This window comes from Stegostoma tigrinum, chromosome 24 (genome assembly GCF_030684315.1).
Source record: "Stegostoma tigrinum isolate sSteTig4 chromosome 24, sSteTig4.hap1, whole genome shotgun sequence".
Classification (NCBI taxonomy): domain Eukaryota; kingdom Metazoa; phylum Chordata; class Chondrichthyes; order Orectolobiformes; family Stegostomatidae; genus Stegostoma; species Stegostoma tigrinum.
In genome coordinates this window covers 18,168,869-18,182,730 of record NC_081377.1, presented here as the reverse complement: position 1 = coordinate 18,182,730, position 13,862 = coordinate 18,168,869, and the positions used below count along the sequence as shown (strand labels likewise).

The 13,862-nt window shown below is 39.0% G+C and overlaps 1 protein-coding gene across 4 annotated transcripts in view; it reads left to right on the top strand.

Annotated features, from left to right (window-relative positions):
* Window positions 1–13,193, top strand: part of fhl3a (four and a half LIM domains 3a) — a 109,692-nt gene extending 96,499 nt beyond the window's left edge. For all 4 annotated transcript variants that reach the window (XM_048557994.2, XM_048557997.2, XM_048557995.2 and 1 more), the window contains exon 6: window positions 7,771–13,193. In XM_048557994.2, coding sequence (XP_048413951.1) covers window positions 7,771–7,922 — 152 coding nt within the window. In that variant the 3' untranslated portion in view covers window positions 7,923–13,193. The remainder of the gene's footprint in view (window positions 1–7,770) is intronic.
* Window positions 13,194–13,862: the final 669 nt, after the last annotated feature.

Genomic DNA, 13,862 nt, shown 5'->3' with positions numbered 1-13,862 from the left:
TATCACTTATTCAAAACAATCTGAGGTTATTGTGAACCTGATCTCAAACTGGAGTAGGTTTTACTTTAAGAGAAATCTTTACACTTTTTATTAAAACAGTACAAATAGAAAGTAAGGCTAAATGTTTAAAAAGTCTGTAAAGCCAGGAAGGGAATCTCTGTAACATTCAAAAAGGACAATAAAGCTTTTTGCAAAGGATATGAGTAAACAGAAGCTCCAAAAATGACTGAGGTTGTTGAGATGAGAGGATTGAGAGTTGGGAAAAGATGAGCCAGAGTTGGCAGAAAATTTATGAGCACTTCAGTGTTTATGAAAGAAACTAATATCAAGGAAACTGTGAAATGAAAGGGAAGTTTTGGAGGATTAGTCAAACTAAAGCAGAATAAAGGTGCCAGGGTCAGAGCACATACTTCTGAAGATCCCGTATTTAAAATGGGGAATGAATGGTAAAAGCTCAAAAGGCTGTTTGGAACAGTTGAGAGAGGCGTGGCCTGGACATCTGGAGAGCAGCCACTGTAATGCAGTTTCACAAAGCACAGCAGAGAAATCCAAAGTAAGAGCAGGCAAGTTAATTTAACATCTTTTCCAATTTGCTTTTTTACAATCGGTAATGAAAGATGAAGTTACTAAATATGTAAATGGAGAAGTAATTAAAACAATGTGGATTTTTGATCACACTTGACCAAGTTTTCTGAGTATCTAATGTGGTTGACTGGGCCAGTGCAATAAACATACTACATTTGGACTTTCAGAAAACGTTTGTTGAATTAGTGAATGGTGAGATAAGAGGACACTGATTAGAACTAAGAATGTTGTGGATGGCGGTGTCCCAAAGTACGTTGCTGAGGGTACCCTTCAATTTTAATTGTACCATTTTAAAAACCTACTTGGTGACCAAATTCATACACGACTCAAAGATAGAATCCATTTACTTTGTATCCTATAGAGCGATAGAAAACTGTAAAGGGCTGTTTGAGATGGTGTATTGGAAATGTAAAAGGGTACATTTTGTTTTAAAAAAAACATAACATTGAAGGTAAAAGGTGGATGACATGAAAGAAGAGGTAGTTCACATTCAAAAATGCATAAATAAGGCTATTTTTATAAAACCAAGCTGAAGAAATGCTGGGCTATGTTGCAAGGAGTAGAAGAAAATGTTGAGATGTAATTATGACATGATAAAAAAAATTAATACAACCACAGTTGTGGTGTTATGTGCAATCTTCAGTTTCACACAACACAAAGAATATAAAGACTTTAGAGGAAGTACCGTGCAAATTTTCAAAAAGGCTGCCTGGTGTGAGTAAATATTGTGAATAAAGTATTGAAAGTTGTGGCTAATTTCCATGAAAAAGTGACTGTAGTATGATTTATTAATATCAAGTCATAAGGACTGAATTGGCCCCTTTACTTTTCAACCTCGGTTGGCTGAAAAAAGTTTAAGATTCTTTCCTAGCATAAGCCCATCCCCCTCTGTAATAAGAATGCAGTTATCCAATGTGTGCTGTATCCATAAAGAGCCAAAAACAAGGATTTTTCTGTGTAAACAAAAGCAATTTTATTATCTGATAATTCCAAGAAAAATAATAGACATGATGTCAAGCATACATGCACACTATTTCAAAGTTTAAAACAAGTTCAGTATGAAAGGGAAAGGAAAGAAATGTACAGTTTAAAGAAGCTAGGTTATCTTTAGGTAAGGTTTTAACCTGTGACCATGATTATTAATTGGTGTCTTGACTCATCAACAATAGCAAATACATCAGCTGGCCTTTGTGCTCTTGGTGTTCTGATATTACTATTTGATGAGTTCCATTGCCAGGTACTTTACCTCCTTTTAAGAGGCCAAGAGAGCACTTTTTCTAGCTGGTCATGGTTGCCCTAGCTTTGCTAAAAGCAGTTCCTTGAAAGATAATAAAAATAGAAAGTATTGGAGAAATTCAGCAAATCCAGAAGCATCTGTGGAGAGAGAATCTTTAATGCCAAAGAAGCATCAGATCAGACTTGAAATGTTAACTGTTTCCACAGATGCTGCCAGATCTGTTGAGCTTCGCCGGCCCTTAGTTTTTTTTTAGTTTACACCCCTAGCATTGAGCTTGGTTTGTAGCCTTCTGCCTTCAGACAGAATGTGTTTCGTTAGGTTTTTGACTGTAAGTGAAATCTCAGCCCTATTATGTGAAAACTTGCATAGTGGTGTAAAGCAGTACAGGCTACTTGCCTGATGGAGATGACTGTTTTAGTACTTTAGGAAAACATGTTAATTCAGCTCAGATGGTTTTTATTTATCTTAGTGTTCCCATGACTTGGCCAAGCTATGATCAGGTGATTGCTATGGCTGTTTTGAGTCAGCGGTTTTCCTTTTGTAAAACTATTTCTGTGCATGGAAGCCTTGGGCATGAAAATCCAATTACTGTATTTCAAAATCAATAGCACATATTTTTATTCTTATTGTCAGTGCTTAAAACTTTGTAACAAAGTAGAAAAACTTTAGGCTAAATTTTAGCAGAAATCGGCTGAGTGTCAATTTTGTTGAGTCTCATGGAGGATTTCTATCCATGATTTTTTTTCACATGATTTGTTGAAATTTGCCTCAGTACCCATATGTAATACCTTTAGAGTCTCCCACATCGTATGCACAATCTCACCAGAGGTGAGAGCACTCATCAGTGCCAGGGAATCCTGTGATTTCCAGTGCCAGAACCATTTCTAAAGCCCAGCTGTGTACCAGCCAAGCATTGCCAGCTGGGAGCTGCCCTTCACCAGTGAGGTGGGGGTGGGGGTTGAGGTGCAGCCAAAAAGAATTGTTTCTCAGACATGGCTGACATTTCATTGCAAATAGAAGTGCACATTCATAACTGTACTGGAATTTAAGAACCAAAGTAAACAACTTATCCATCCATAATATCAGCCCTCTCTAAGGGAGTGCTTCTCTTCCCCCAGCGCCAACTATTGTGCAGAAGTGTCCTGACCCTCCCTCTACCCAAGGTAGTTCTGACCATCAATGCCTGCCAGCCCCCACATACCCCTTAACCCAAGATCTCCACTGTAATATTGTTTTTCTTCTTTATATCTTGAATTTTTCACCTCTCTATTCCAACATTCTGCCTCCGGTCTTTACAATTGAATCCCCAAGCTCCCCACTAGAGCAGGGGCCACTGATTTAATACCCAGTCCCCACTCACTGCCACCTACAGCTGACTGTAGCGGACCACCTCTGAATGACTTGAATGATTAATGAACCCTGACTGATGATTGATGAGACTGCTGACTGATCTCTGTGTAGCTCTCTGACTGTCATGCTGTGATTTCCCTGACTGGGCCTGCAACATTGACCATGGCCCATTCCCCAGACACCAAAACACCTCCAATTCTGGTGTCCTCTCTAAACGTATTAACCATCCCTCTTGCTCTGTTTTCACGTGACTTTATTCTCCTATGTGTCAACCAGCTGTTTAACCTATTTTAAAACGTTGGCATGAACTCTATTGCAACCATTAACTCTTACATAGTTTGTAACTTCACAATCATCCATGTAAAAATCTTTCTGTATGTCTTGTACCTTTCTAAATTAATTTTACATTTATATTCCTACATTTTGGATTCCAAAGTCTTCGGAAATAGTGGGTGGAACGTACCCAGCTATTGCTTGGTTTGTTGGGCAAATAGGTTGCAGTTGACAGGAATAAAATCTTGATGTTGAGAGAAAAAAGTTCTATTTTCCAACAGGAAGGTGTTTGGTATGCTTGCCTTTATTGGTCAGTGCATTAGCTCTGAGGAAGGGTCATCGGACCAGAAATGTTAAATTTGATTTTTCATCACAGATGCCACCAGACCTGCTGAGCTTTTCCAGCAACATCTCTTTTTGTCTGATTTGTAGGAGTTGGGAGGTCATGTTGCAGCTGTACAGGACATTGGTTAGGCCACTATTGAAATACTGCATGTAATTCTGGTTTCCCTGCTAATAGGAAGGATGTTCTGAAACTTGAAAGGGTTCAGAAAATATTTACGAGAATGTTACCAGGGTTGGAGGGTTTGTGCTATAGGGAGATGCTGAATAGGCTGGGGCTATTTTCCCTGGAGCGTCAGATGCTGAGGAGTGACCTTATAGAGGTTATAAATTCATGTGGGGCATGGATAAGGTGAATAGACAAGATCTTTTCCCTGGGGTAGGGGAGTCCAAAACTAGAGGGCATAGTTTTAAGGTGAGAGGGGAAAGATTTTAAAAAAGAACCTAAGGGGAAACTTTTTCCAGACAGGGTGGTGCGTGTATGGAGCAAGCTGCCAGAGGAAGTCGTGGAGGCTGGTACAATTACAACATTTTAAAAGGCACCTGGATGGGTATATGAATAGGAAGGGTTTAGAGGGATATGGCCCAAATGCTGGCGAATGTGCTTAGATTTATTTAGGATATCTGGTCGGCATGGATGAGTTGGACCAAAGGGTTGTTTCCATGCTGTATATCTCTGACTCTGACTCTGTACATAAGATTGGGGCATCTGAATGTGAAGAATGAATAACCCAGCAGGAAGTGGTTGGGCTGTTTCAATGTTGTTATTGTTTTGTGTAAATCCCAATATGTCATTGAACATCAATGCGATGAGATTGCACAGGCTGTTCACTTTTTCTGGTGTGATATAAAACAATCTCCTTTGTGCTTTAAACTGAGGATTGTGCTGTTTGAAGAGATCCAGTCACAAACAAAACCCAGGAAGACATTGCATTCATCCTTCTTACTCTGCCTTTACTCAATTTGAGATTAATTTTTTGCACATCATGCACTGGATGTCAGCCAACTATGGAGCACCTTCACCCTTACAACTGTGCCTTGTAACCATTTAATTCATTCCTGTGGAGGGTCCAGCTATTATGGATTTGGCCAGTAACTCGTCACCATGACAGTTTGTGCACAAAACATTTTACTTCAACATACCATAAAGTCTGCAGAAAGTAATTAAAATGTCATATTCTGACAGCAGCCCAATGCTTTTTAACTGTAAACTTGCTGGACTTGAAATCTGGAGAGTCCAGTTTCTGAATCATTTTTCTGTTGATTCAAGTTAGCCATGTCAAGCTTGGGGAAATGGTGCAGTTTGCTCACTCTATTACATTGTATCCTAACCATAATCTCAAACTGCCATCTCGAATCACAGAATCCCTGTAGTGCAGAAAGAGGCCATTAGGCCCATCGAGTCTGCACTGACCCTACGAAAAGCATCTCACCCAGACTCACCACATCCCTTCCCATCCCCCTAACCCCACATGACTATGGGAGGAAACCCACACAGACACGGGGAGATTGTGCAAACTCCACACAGACAGTCCCCCAAGGCTCAGATCAAACCTGGGTGCCATGCACTGTGAGGCGGCAGTGCTAACCATTATGCCATTATGCTGCCCTCATGTCTACTGTCTTTGCATGGTATTAGTATGTCTATCCCTCAGACTGACCAGCTTACTCTGGGTCGTCATTTTCTTTACGGTCCTTATAAGCCATAAGACAGCAAGGACTTTAATTTCTTTATTCTGGATCTGGAATATACTTCATCCAATTTGGAACCTCACTGCAGGCACATGGAAGTTAGAAATCAACTGTGCAGATTAACTGCGTTTGAACTCTGTTATGTTCATAGTTTTTTTTCTTGCTTTAAATTCTGAAGTAGGTTTGTAAACTGAGTTAGCAACATTTCACCCACGTCTAAACTGGGTGAAGAAAGCCGGGCATTTTAACCCAGTCGATCAGTCACTTAAATAGAGGGAGCTCTGAGGTTAATGGCTGAAAGAGGAAAACAGGTAGCCGAATTTTTATTTTGCAAAAGAAAACCTCTGTAATCAGGTGCCAAGTGTCAACACAATCCTATTTGTTGCTTTAATGTATTAGTCAGTCATTTGTCGTAATTTTTGGTCCTTCTTGAGTTCCAAATTTTTAATGATTCTGCTAATCCTTTGTTTTTACTAGAAAGCTATCGTTCTGATATCTGATTTGTTTCATGTTTGGGGGGAAAGAAAAAAGAAGACTCCCAGCTGAGACAAAAGGCTCACAACTGTAGCAAACTGCACCTGCAGGCATATTCTACCATATTCACAGGAACATCAGAAATGCTTCTGTCACAGTTGAAAGGATTTCATGTGGCAGAAATCAGAAAGATATATGTCCCAATGTTTTTCTTAGTGAAATGCCAAAACATGAGTTGAAGCTTTGATGGAAACCTCTTGAGGATCAAATATTCTGTGATAATGTCGTATGGTACACACAGTAGTATCGTTTTAATTTAAACAATAATGCAGAGCTCTTAACAGTAATAGCATCAGCAATGAATGTTGGAATGCTGACAAGCAGCTCTCCAAGGCCTTTTGATCTGCAAACATAACGCTTTATAAATTAGGACACCAATTAGATTATGACTCTTTGATTAATAACGTGTGTTGGTCTGTGCAATTGTAATTAGGCCATTAAGAAAGTTTTAATTGGATTACCTAGGTAACTCTGATTTGCAGTTATGTGAAATGTGTGAATTATAGTTTAAGCAAGCAGCCTACTTGCTAACATATCCAAATACTTGCAACTATCAGCTTAGCGCACTACTTAACAGGTCTTAACTACTCCATGTTTTTTGCAGTTATACATGGTCAATGCTGGGAATATGATGAGGTGGAAAATGTTTTTAAGAGGTCAAATATTAAAATGTAAGGGTGAGCAATTATTATAAAGATTATAATTTTGACATAGGAGGAATGGAACAATTCCTTAACTTTCTAGTGTTTGAGCTTTGCAAGGTAGCTTCCCCACTTCAACTGAAGCCTTCATCTTTGACAGGAAAGGAAACAAGTTCAGTAGTAAGTAGAGGAGCTAGTGTCACCGAGAAAGCTTGACTGATAGTCTAGGAACGCTGGGCTAAACTCAGCCAGGCAGCTGAAAGGATGCCATAGTTAACACTAATCCTTTTGAGCAAGGGCAAATAATCCGTCACGATGTTTCTGTTTTAGATAATCTTCATTCAATCCTGCTGATGATACAACATTTTTTTTAGTATTTGGCTGTGTATTTTGCTCCTTCGGTCCTGTGCCCCAGCTGTCTGGGTAGAGTTCAACCCTAACCAGGCTCACATGAGGAACGGCTATTTGGACGAGGTAACCCAAGAGATACTGGCAGTCAAGAATTCTCACCTTTTTTATACCTTTTTAAAAAGGAATGTGGGGGAGGACTTGGGAGAAAACAGCTCTTAAAGTCAAGTTGTAAAAGCTCAAGCCTATGTGCCTTGGTAATCCTGTTAGTTGGCTCAGCAGATTTTTTTCTGAAATATGGTCATTCAGTTGGGAATCTATTGATTTTCCCTGAAAAGGAAGAAAACTAAACAATGATATCAACTTTGTCACAGAATCCTACATAATGAGGTGGTTGAGACTCTCAATTCTTTGTATACAATGATTTAACATCCTACAATTTTTCTGCAGAATGGTCGTTATGGGCAAAAATAGTTGGAATGCACCATATAATAATTATAATTGAAATTGTAGTCCCCTCTCATGTTTGCCACAGGAAGCAATTGCGCAATCGCATTTCCCTTTCTCCATCTCTCCCTTCAGAAGTTTTCAAATGTGGAAAGGTCATCTGGTTGTACAAACATGAGGTGCAGGTCCAGCACATGTGGCGTGTTATTATGGGAGAGAGTTTATCTTTTCACTTTGAATTCAGACAGAATTGATTCAGAGTGCACAATACAATTAGGTAGCAATTTTCTAAAATGCCTTTTTTTTTGTTTCTCTCTGAAGGTTTTGGAGGTGGCAAATACATTTCCTTTGAAGATCGTCAGTGGCACCAGAGCTGCTTCACCTGCTCACGATGTTCGGCCTCGCTGGTGGGGAAAGGATTTTTCCCTGAGAAGGATGATATTCTTTGTCGTGAATGTAACAGTGACTTATGAATTGACCACTGACACAAGTTCCACTCTTGTATTTTTCTACTTTCAAATTGCACCAGTGCAGCTTTAGGCCATTTAAAGCACAGTTTGTGTCTCTGAAAGCACCTATCCTTTCACACTTTTCTAGTGACATTTTGTACATGTCTAAACTTGTACAATAAAGATTTAACATATTACTTGCTCTCCCTAATGCCTTGCTACCTTATCGGTGAAGCTCAGAAACTCTCTAGGGAAGATGAACAACAGTAAAGTTAGTCTTTTAGTCATTAAGTGGGGCATCAAAATGTTGCTTATTCTATAAAATTATCTATCACAGTCATATCACACATCTAAAATACTCAGCAATATAACATTCCAAACAGTTCAGTAATTTAAAGGCATAGGGACTAAAATACAAATTTGGTGAGATATAAATGGCCAATATCAACATCCTGCATGTTACCATTGGTTTTAAATAAACTGTGCAGACATTTTTTCACCCATCTGCAGCAGATGGACATATAGCCATGAACACAATCTTTTGGCCCTGAGGTAGGGACACTCCCACTGCACCACATCCCTTACCTTGCACACAAAATTCTTGCCTACAGGACACCCTGCCTGATTTTATTTTCTTACCAGGAAAGGTAAATTAGGCTAGTGCAAATAATAATCAATCAATCCAATACCACTTATTTCATAGCCTTTCCCATGTTCAGATGTTACCAAACCATTCCGTCGTGAAGGACTCCCATTTGAGCTCTGCACTGCACTGAACCTGCTGATCTCAATCATGCTGAGTTAGCACAATGATTGGACAAGGGAGATTGAAAATGAGCCAAGGCCCTTACTATTGATCACTTTCTGGAGATGTGGAAGTACATGTTTGCGGATGTCAGAAGATAGAATTGAACTTGGACTTCATCCCCAAAACCAGCCCCTGAAATTCACTGACTAGAGCCACATGTGAAGAATGGTAACTTAAAAAGATATTCAAAAATCCCAACAAACCATTTGCAGAATGAAACTTAGTCTTCAAAAGAGAAAGGATGAGGTAGAGTGCTTCAGTGTTTTAAGAAATTTTTCACGTTGGAGCTGAGTGGGTAAATCTTGGAAAAAATGTTGAACTAGTCCCTCCATATTCACCTTGCTCCAACTGGTTTTCCCAGGGTTTGGCTACATTCCTGGATGCAAGCGACCCAGTAGCAGGCAACAAATAGACACCAATATAATCCCAAGTAATTGGCATTTTCCAAGGGAAGTGGTAATTTCCCAGAGGTGCATGAGATGCCTACCGCATTGGTTACCCATTTCTAAATAAAAGGCAAGCAGACTTCAGAAAGATCGCTGTGTACGTGGGCTCCATTCAGCATATCTGTAGGCAAATGCTTTCAAGTGGATAAGATGCCCCTGCTTGTGGATCATTTTATCATTTCTGGGAATTGGGTTTGGGTTGCTGGTTCCAGCATTAACAGTGCATCTGCATCTCCGTCATGTAGCCTCCTATTCCATTTACCTGAGCCCCACACTCATTCTGTCCAGTGGCCTTTCCTTCAATCATTTTGATGGCCCTCTTCCTAACTGGACAGCACTTGGGGACGTTGCTTCTTAATTGGCCACATCAGAGGTCAGAAACAAAAACAGAAGTTGCTGGGAAAGCTTAGCAGGTCTGGCAGCAGCTGTGAAGAGAAATCAGTTAGTGTTTCAGGTTGGGTGACCATTCCTCAGAACATCAGAGGTCATGCTGTTGAAATAAGCGAGATCAGATCCCAAAAATGGTCCTGACTCATTGTAATTTTTTCCAGAGAAGTGCACTCTGTACTTTTGTAATGCCCTTTTTCTAGCCCATCATGTCAGGATGTTTGGTTTTGTGACTTCTCTCATTGGGTTAATGAGAAATGAGGTAATTGATTTTCATTCAACTAGGCAGCTCTGAACTTGGTGGGAGGCTTTTTTCCCAATTTAGTGAAAAGCAGGTGAATGGTAGCAGTGGAATACCTCGAGCATCATACATTGCACATCAAGGTAGATGGGTTTGTTTGTGGATCTCTGAAGAGACTTGTGACAGCAAAAGTGTCCAGCAGAGAGAGAGAGACCTGGGACAGCAGAGCAAGAAAGCATTATTTTATGCAGTGCAGGGGAAATTCATGACAAATATCGAGAACTTTACCGCAAAATAGTGATAATTATTTGGAATCTATTGTTGGAGATGTAGTTAAGACTTAGCTTGTAACACACCATTAGATGATGTAACAGAAAAGTAGTAGGTTAAAACAGCTGAAGATCTGAAAAAATAATTTGCTTTCTCTCCACAAATGCTACCAGACCTGCTGAATTTCTCTAGCAAAGTTTTAAAAAGTTGATTAGGGTTTAATGCAGAGAAAAATAGTATTGGTTTTCTGAAAGGATGACAGCAAATGGCTGAAAAGGACATGTTTATTGAAATCTAATTACTGAGAAGAATCACCTCCATTGTTCTGTTGTGCAACAGAAGATGTGAGCTCCTCCTTTTCTACTATACGTCTTGTCATTAGGGCCATTGCAAATCAGATGTTGGAGGTGTCCATTAAGTGGACTTTCAGAATCAGTTACATTGATAATTAATACAGATCAACCAGAATTTACGTTAACTCATTCACTAATAAGGCACCTTATGTTACTTTCTCTAGGTTCTTATTAGAAAGGCATAGAATATTTTGGAACAGCCATAAAAGACAGAAATAAATTTTGTGGTGAATGACAATGATCCTTGGTCTACAAGTAGCCCAGTTTAATCTTCAATTTTCCCTGTTCCAAGGATCAAATATCTCCAGTCACTTGATCATTGCTCACTTGATCACTTCACTAATTCCAGTTGTGGGATTCAAATGGCTGTTCAGCTGGAACAACCCCAGCCATTCTGCAATACTTGTGCTGACAATGAGCTGACTAGTTTGGGCTACTTGTTAAAATCAAAATGGAAAGTTGAGCATGTCACACTTGTCAGTATTTATAGAAAATGCATCTGATCTCAGATGGGGTTGGCCATTATTTGACGGGGGCAATAAAATGGCTGAGTTGTTTCAAAAATGCTCAGAAATGCCTGGTTGCACTTTCCACTGCATTGATTGGACAAATAGACCAAGTAATAAGAAAAGGAGTCAGACTTTTTACACCTTATATGGAAAGTTTCAGTCTGTTTGGACAAGATTTAATGTTGAGACGACAAGCTGTGTTTGGAATTTTGCATCTCTCATAATATCGAAATAGAAGCAGTTATGCTTTCCCATATGTGTCTTGACTATAATCTGAGAGAGAGGGTGCACCTTGTGGGTAACATTTACTGTTGATTTGATCAAAGGTATTGCTATTAATCAGTTTCCTTAGGACTGTACATTCAACCAAGTTAATTGGGACATATTTGGAAATCACTATAAGCAAAACTTGATTATGAGCAGAGTTGTGTAATACAAACTGTGGTTCAGCTGTGTTTTGTCAGTAATTTTAAAGATATTATTTGAAGACAAAATCTAGAGTTTATTTCCTTTTATTTTAACCACACGCGCAACCTCCTGCCCATATTGAGGACCCTATTTACTGAGCAATATACAAGATACACTATTACATTTTGGTGACTGTTCATGATTAAGTTACATTTCAGTTGTTGAAAAGTAGGTGGATTAAAGGATTGCAAATATGAACATCCCTGCAGTGTTACTAGCTTCAATCTAAAGGCTTGTAAATATGAAGCCCCATTTATACCAAATGGATTAGAGCTGATAGATTTTCAATCGCACCCTGTCTTAGATTCTAGGTTGTGTATCTTGGTGTTCACATGTACAGCTACAGTTTGAATATATCACATCCATTATATTATTTATCATTACAATTGTTTTTGAAGAAAATCACAAATGCTGCCAACCTGACATTCTGTACAATGGTGAAGCACCTTGTAATAAAGTGCGATGGGCAGCAAGTCATGAGAGACTCAAGTTTTGAGGATGCAATTTTGAAGTTTATGACTGGTTTGTGAATCTTTCTTGGGGGGTACATTTGTATGAAGCTGTACCAGTGAGATGGATGTGAGCAGGTGGGAGCTCATGATGAAGTTGCTCAACATTGGTCAATTGGTATGGCGCTACTGATGCTTTAGAATGGTATTCAGTGTGGGCATTCAATTCACATTGTTGAAAGAAGAGGCTGTGTAGTGAAACGGCACTGAATTTTTGCAAACAACATAAAATAATTGATAACCCAGTATCTTTCATTTCACAGATAATAAGATTGAACACTCAAATAATGCAGAGGTCATCTTGCTATATAGATCCAGGACAATCCTAGTGTCTAAGCTCAGATGTCCTCAGCAACATGCTAGAGAAGGAATAATTAGCCTGCAAACCCATTTCTAATTACTGTGGACGACTGTTATTGGGAGTAGCAAGTGAGGACAGGATTAGGTGTGATGTAATCAGATGTGCATTATTAATTTGCAAGGATTTCTTAGATGAGCTGGTTGTATCACTTTTGTGGAGACACGTCAAGTGTAATCAATAAACAGCATTCATACTCAACGTACCATGGATGTAAGGTTAGTTCCCTTAATTCGGAAAGATTGGTCACCCCCAGAGATAATGGAAACAATCTCCAGTGGGTTTTTTCCTGCCTCAGTCCTTTCAGCACCCCAGGATATTCAATTTGATTATCCATCTAAATGACAGGTTTAAGAAGAGCGAGCTCTGCCAACACTGTTCATTCCTGTTAGTATTGTTAACAGAGACTGAGAATGATAGAACAAGAGATGGCGAGACCAGAAATCATGCTATTTAAAGGCTGTCTAATTCCTTGCCTGTGCTGCCTTAGTGATGGTTGCCATGCAATGGTTCATACATTCCAGCTTGTTATACCCATTTAAAGTTCTCTTCATGTTACCACTAAAAATGTGTAAAATTGCCAAACATTGTTGGTGTGTGCATTTTTTATTTTTTTTCTCTTCTAATAGTGTTTTCTTGTTTTTAATGTGTGATTTGTAACCTAATACTATTAAAAGTGGTGGGCCAGTCCCACAAGTCACAAGAGTTTACATATAACAGAATGTTATGCATGTTTCTTTTATTAATCACCAAAGCAAAGTTCATATATAACACTATTGTAAAAGCTTTGATGCTGGTAAGTCAGAGTATACTGTGTATTGTTTAACAAGTGAGCTGTGATCAGCAGCATGCAATGTCTGCTTTATAGTGTAGTTGTCCTGTCTGACTTACATTTTCATTTATGTGTTTTTAAAACGCTTACACAATAAAAAAGAAATAAATGGCAGCTTCTTTTGGCTTTGATTTTGCTCTTTTCTGCACTACACTGTCCATCATTGTGGATTTGACACCACAGTATCTTGGTTGGTATATGCACTACTGTGATAGACCCAGATTTGATCTTTGATCCGTGCTGGGTACATCACTAGCATTACTGAGTATGGTCTCCATACCACTGGATTGCTAAGAAAGTGAAAGGTCCAATTCCTCAACAATGGAAAATGCATACGAGGATGTGGAGAATGAGGACTGACTGTCCGTTCCAATTCTGGATGATTATACATTCCCAATTTGTACTGGCGGTTGCCAGTTCAGCCCAATAAGGCCCTAAGCTCTGGAATTTCATCCCTTAACTTCTCTTCCTTTAAGACCCGTCTTAAATTTTATCTCTTGGCAAAGCTTTTGGATAATGACTCCAATACTTCTTTTATGGCCCAATATGAAAACTTGGTTTATAACATTCTTAAAAGTGGTGAACAATTGTCATCTCAGCTGAAATGTTAGCAATCGTTGGCTGGATTCACGTTAGTGTCAATTTTAAATGAAATACTGCAGCTTTTGCCTAAAGCGCTCCTACTTAGCCAGATGAACAAGCAAGAACTGAAAATTTGACAGTTATTTCATTTTTTTATATGTGTTTGATGTCAAACATTGACATCAATGTTATCCTTTCGAA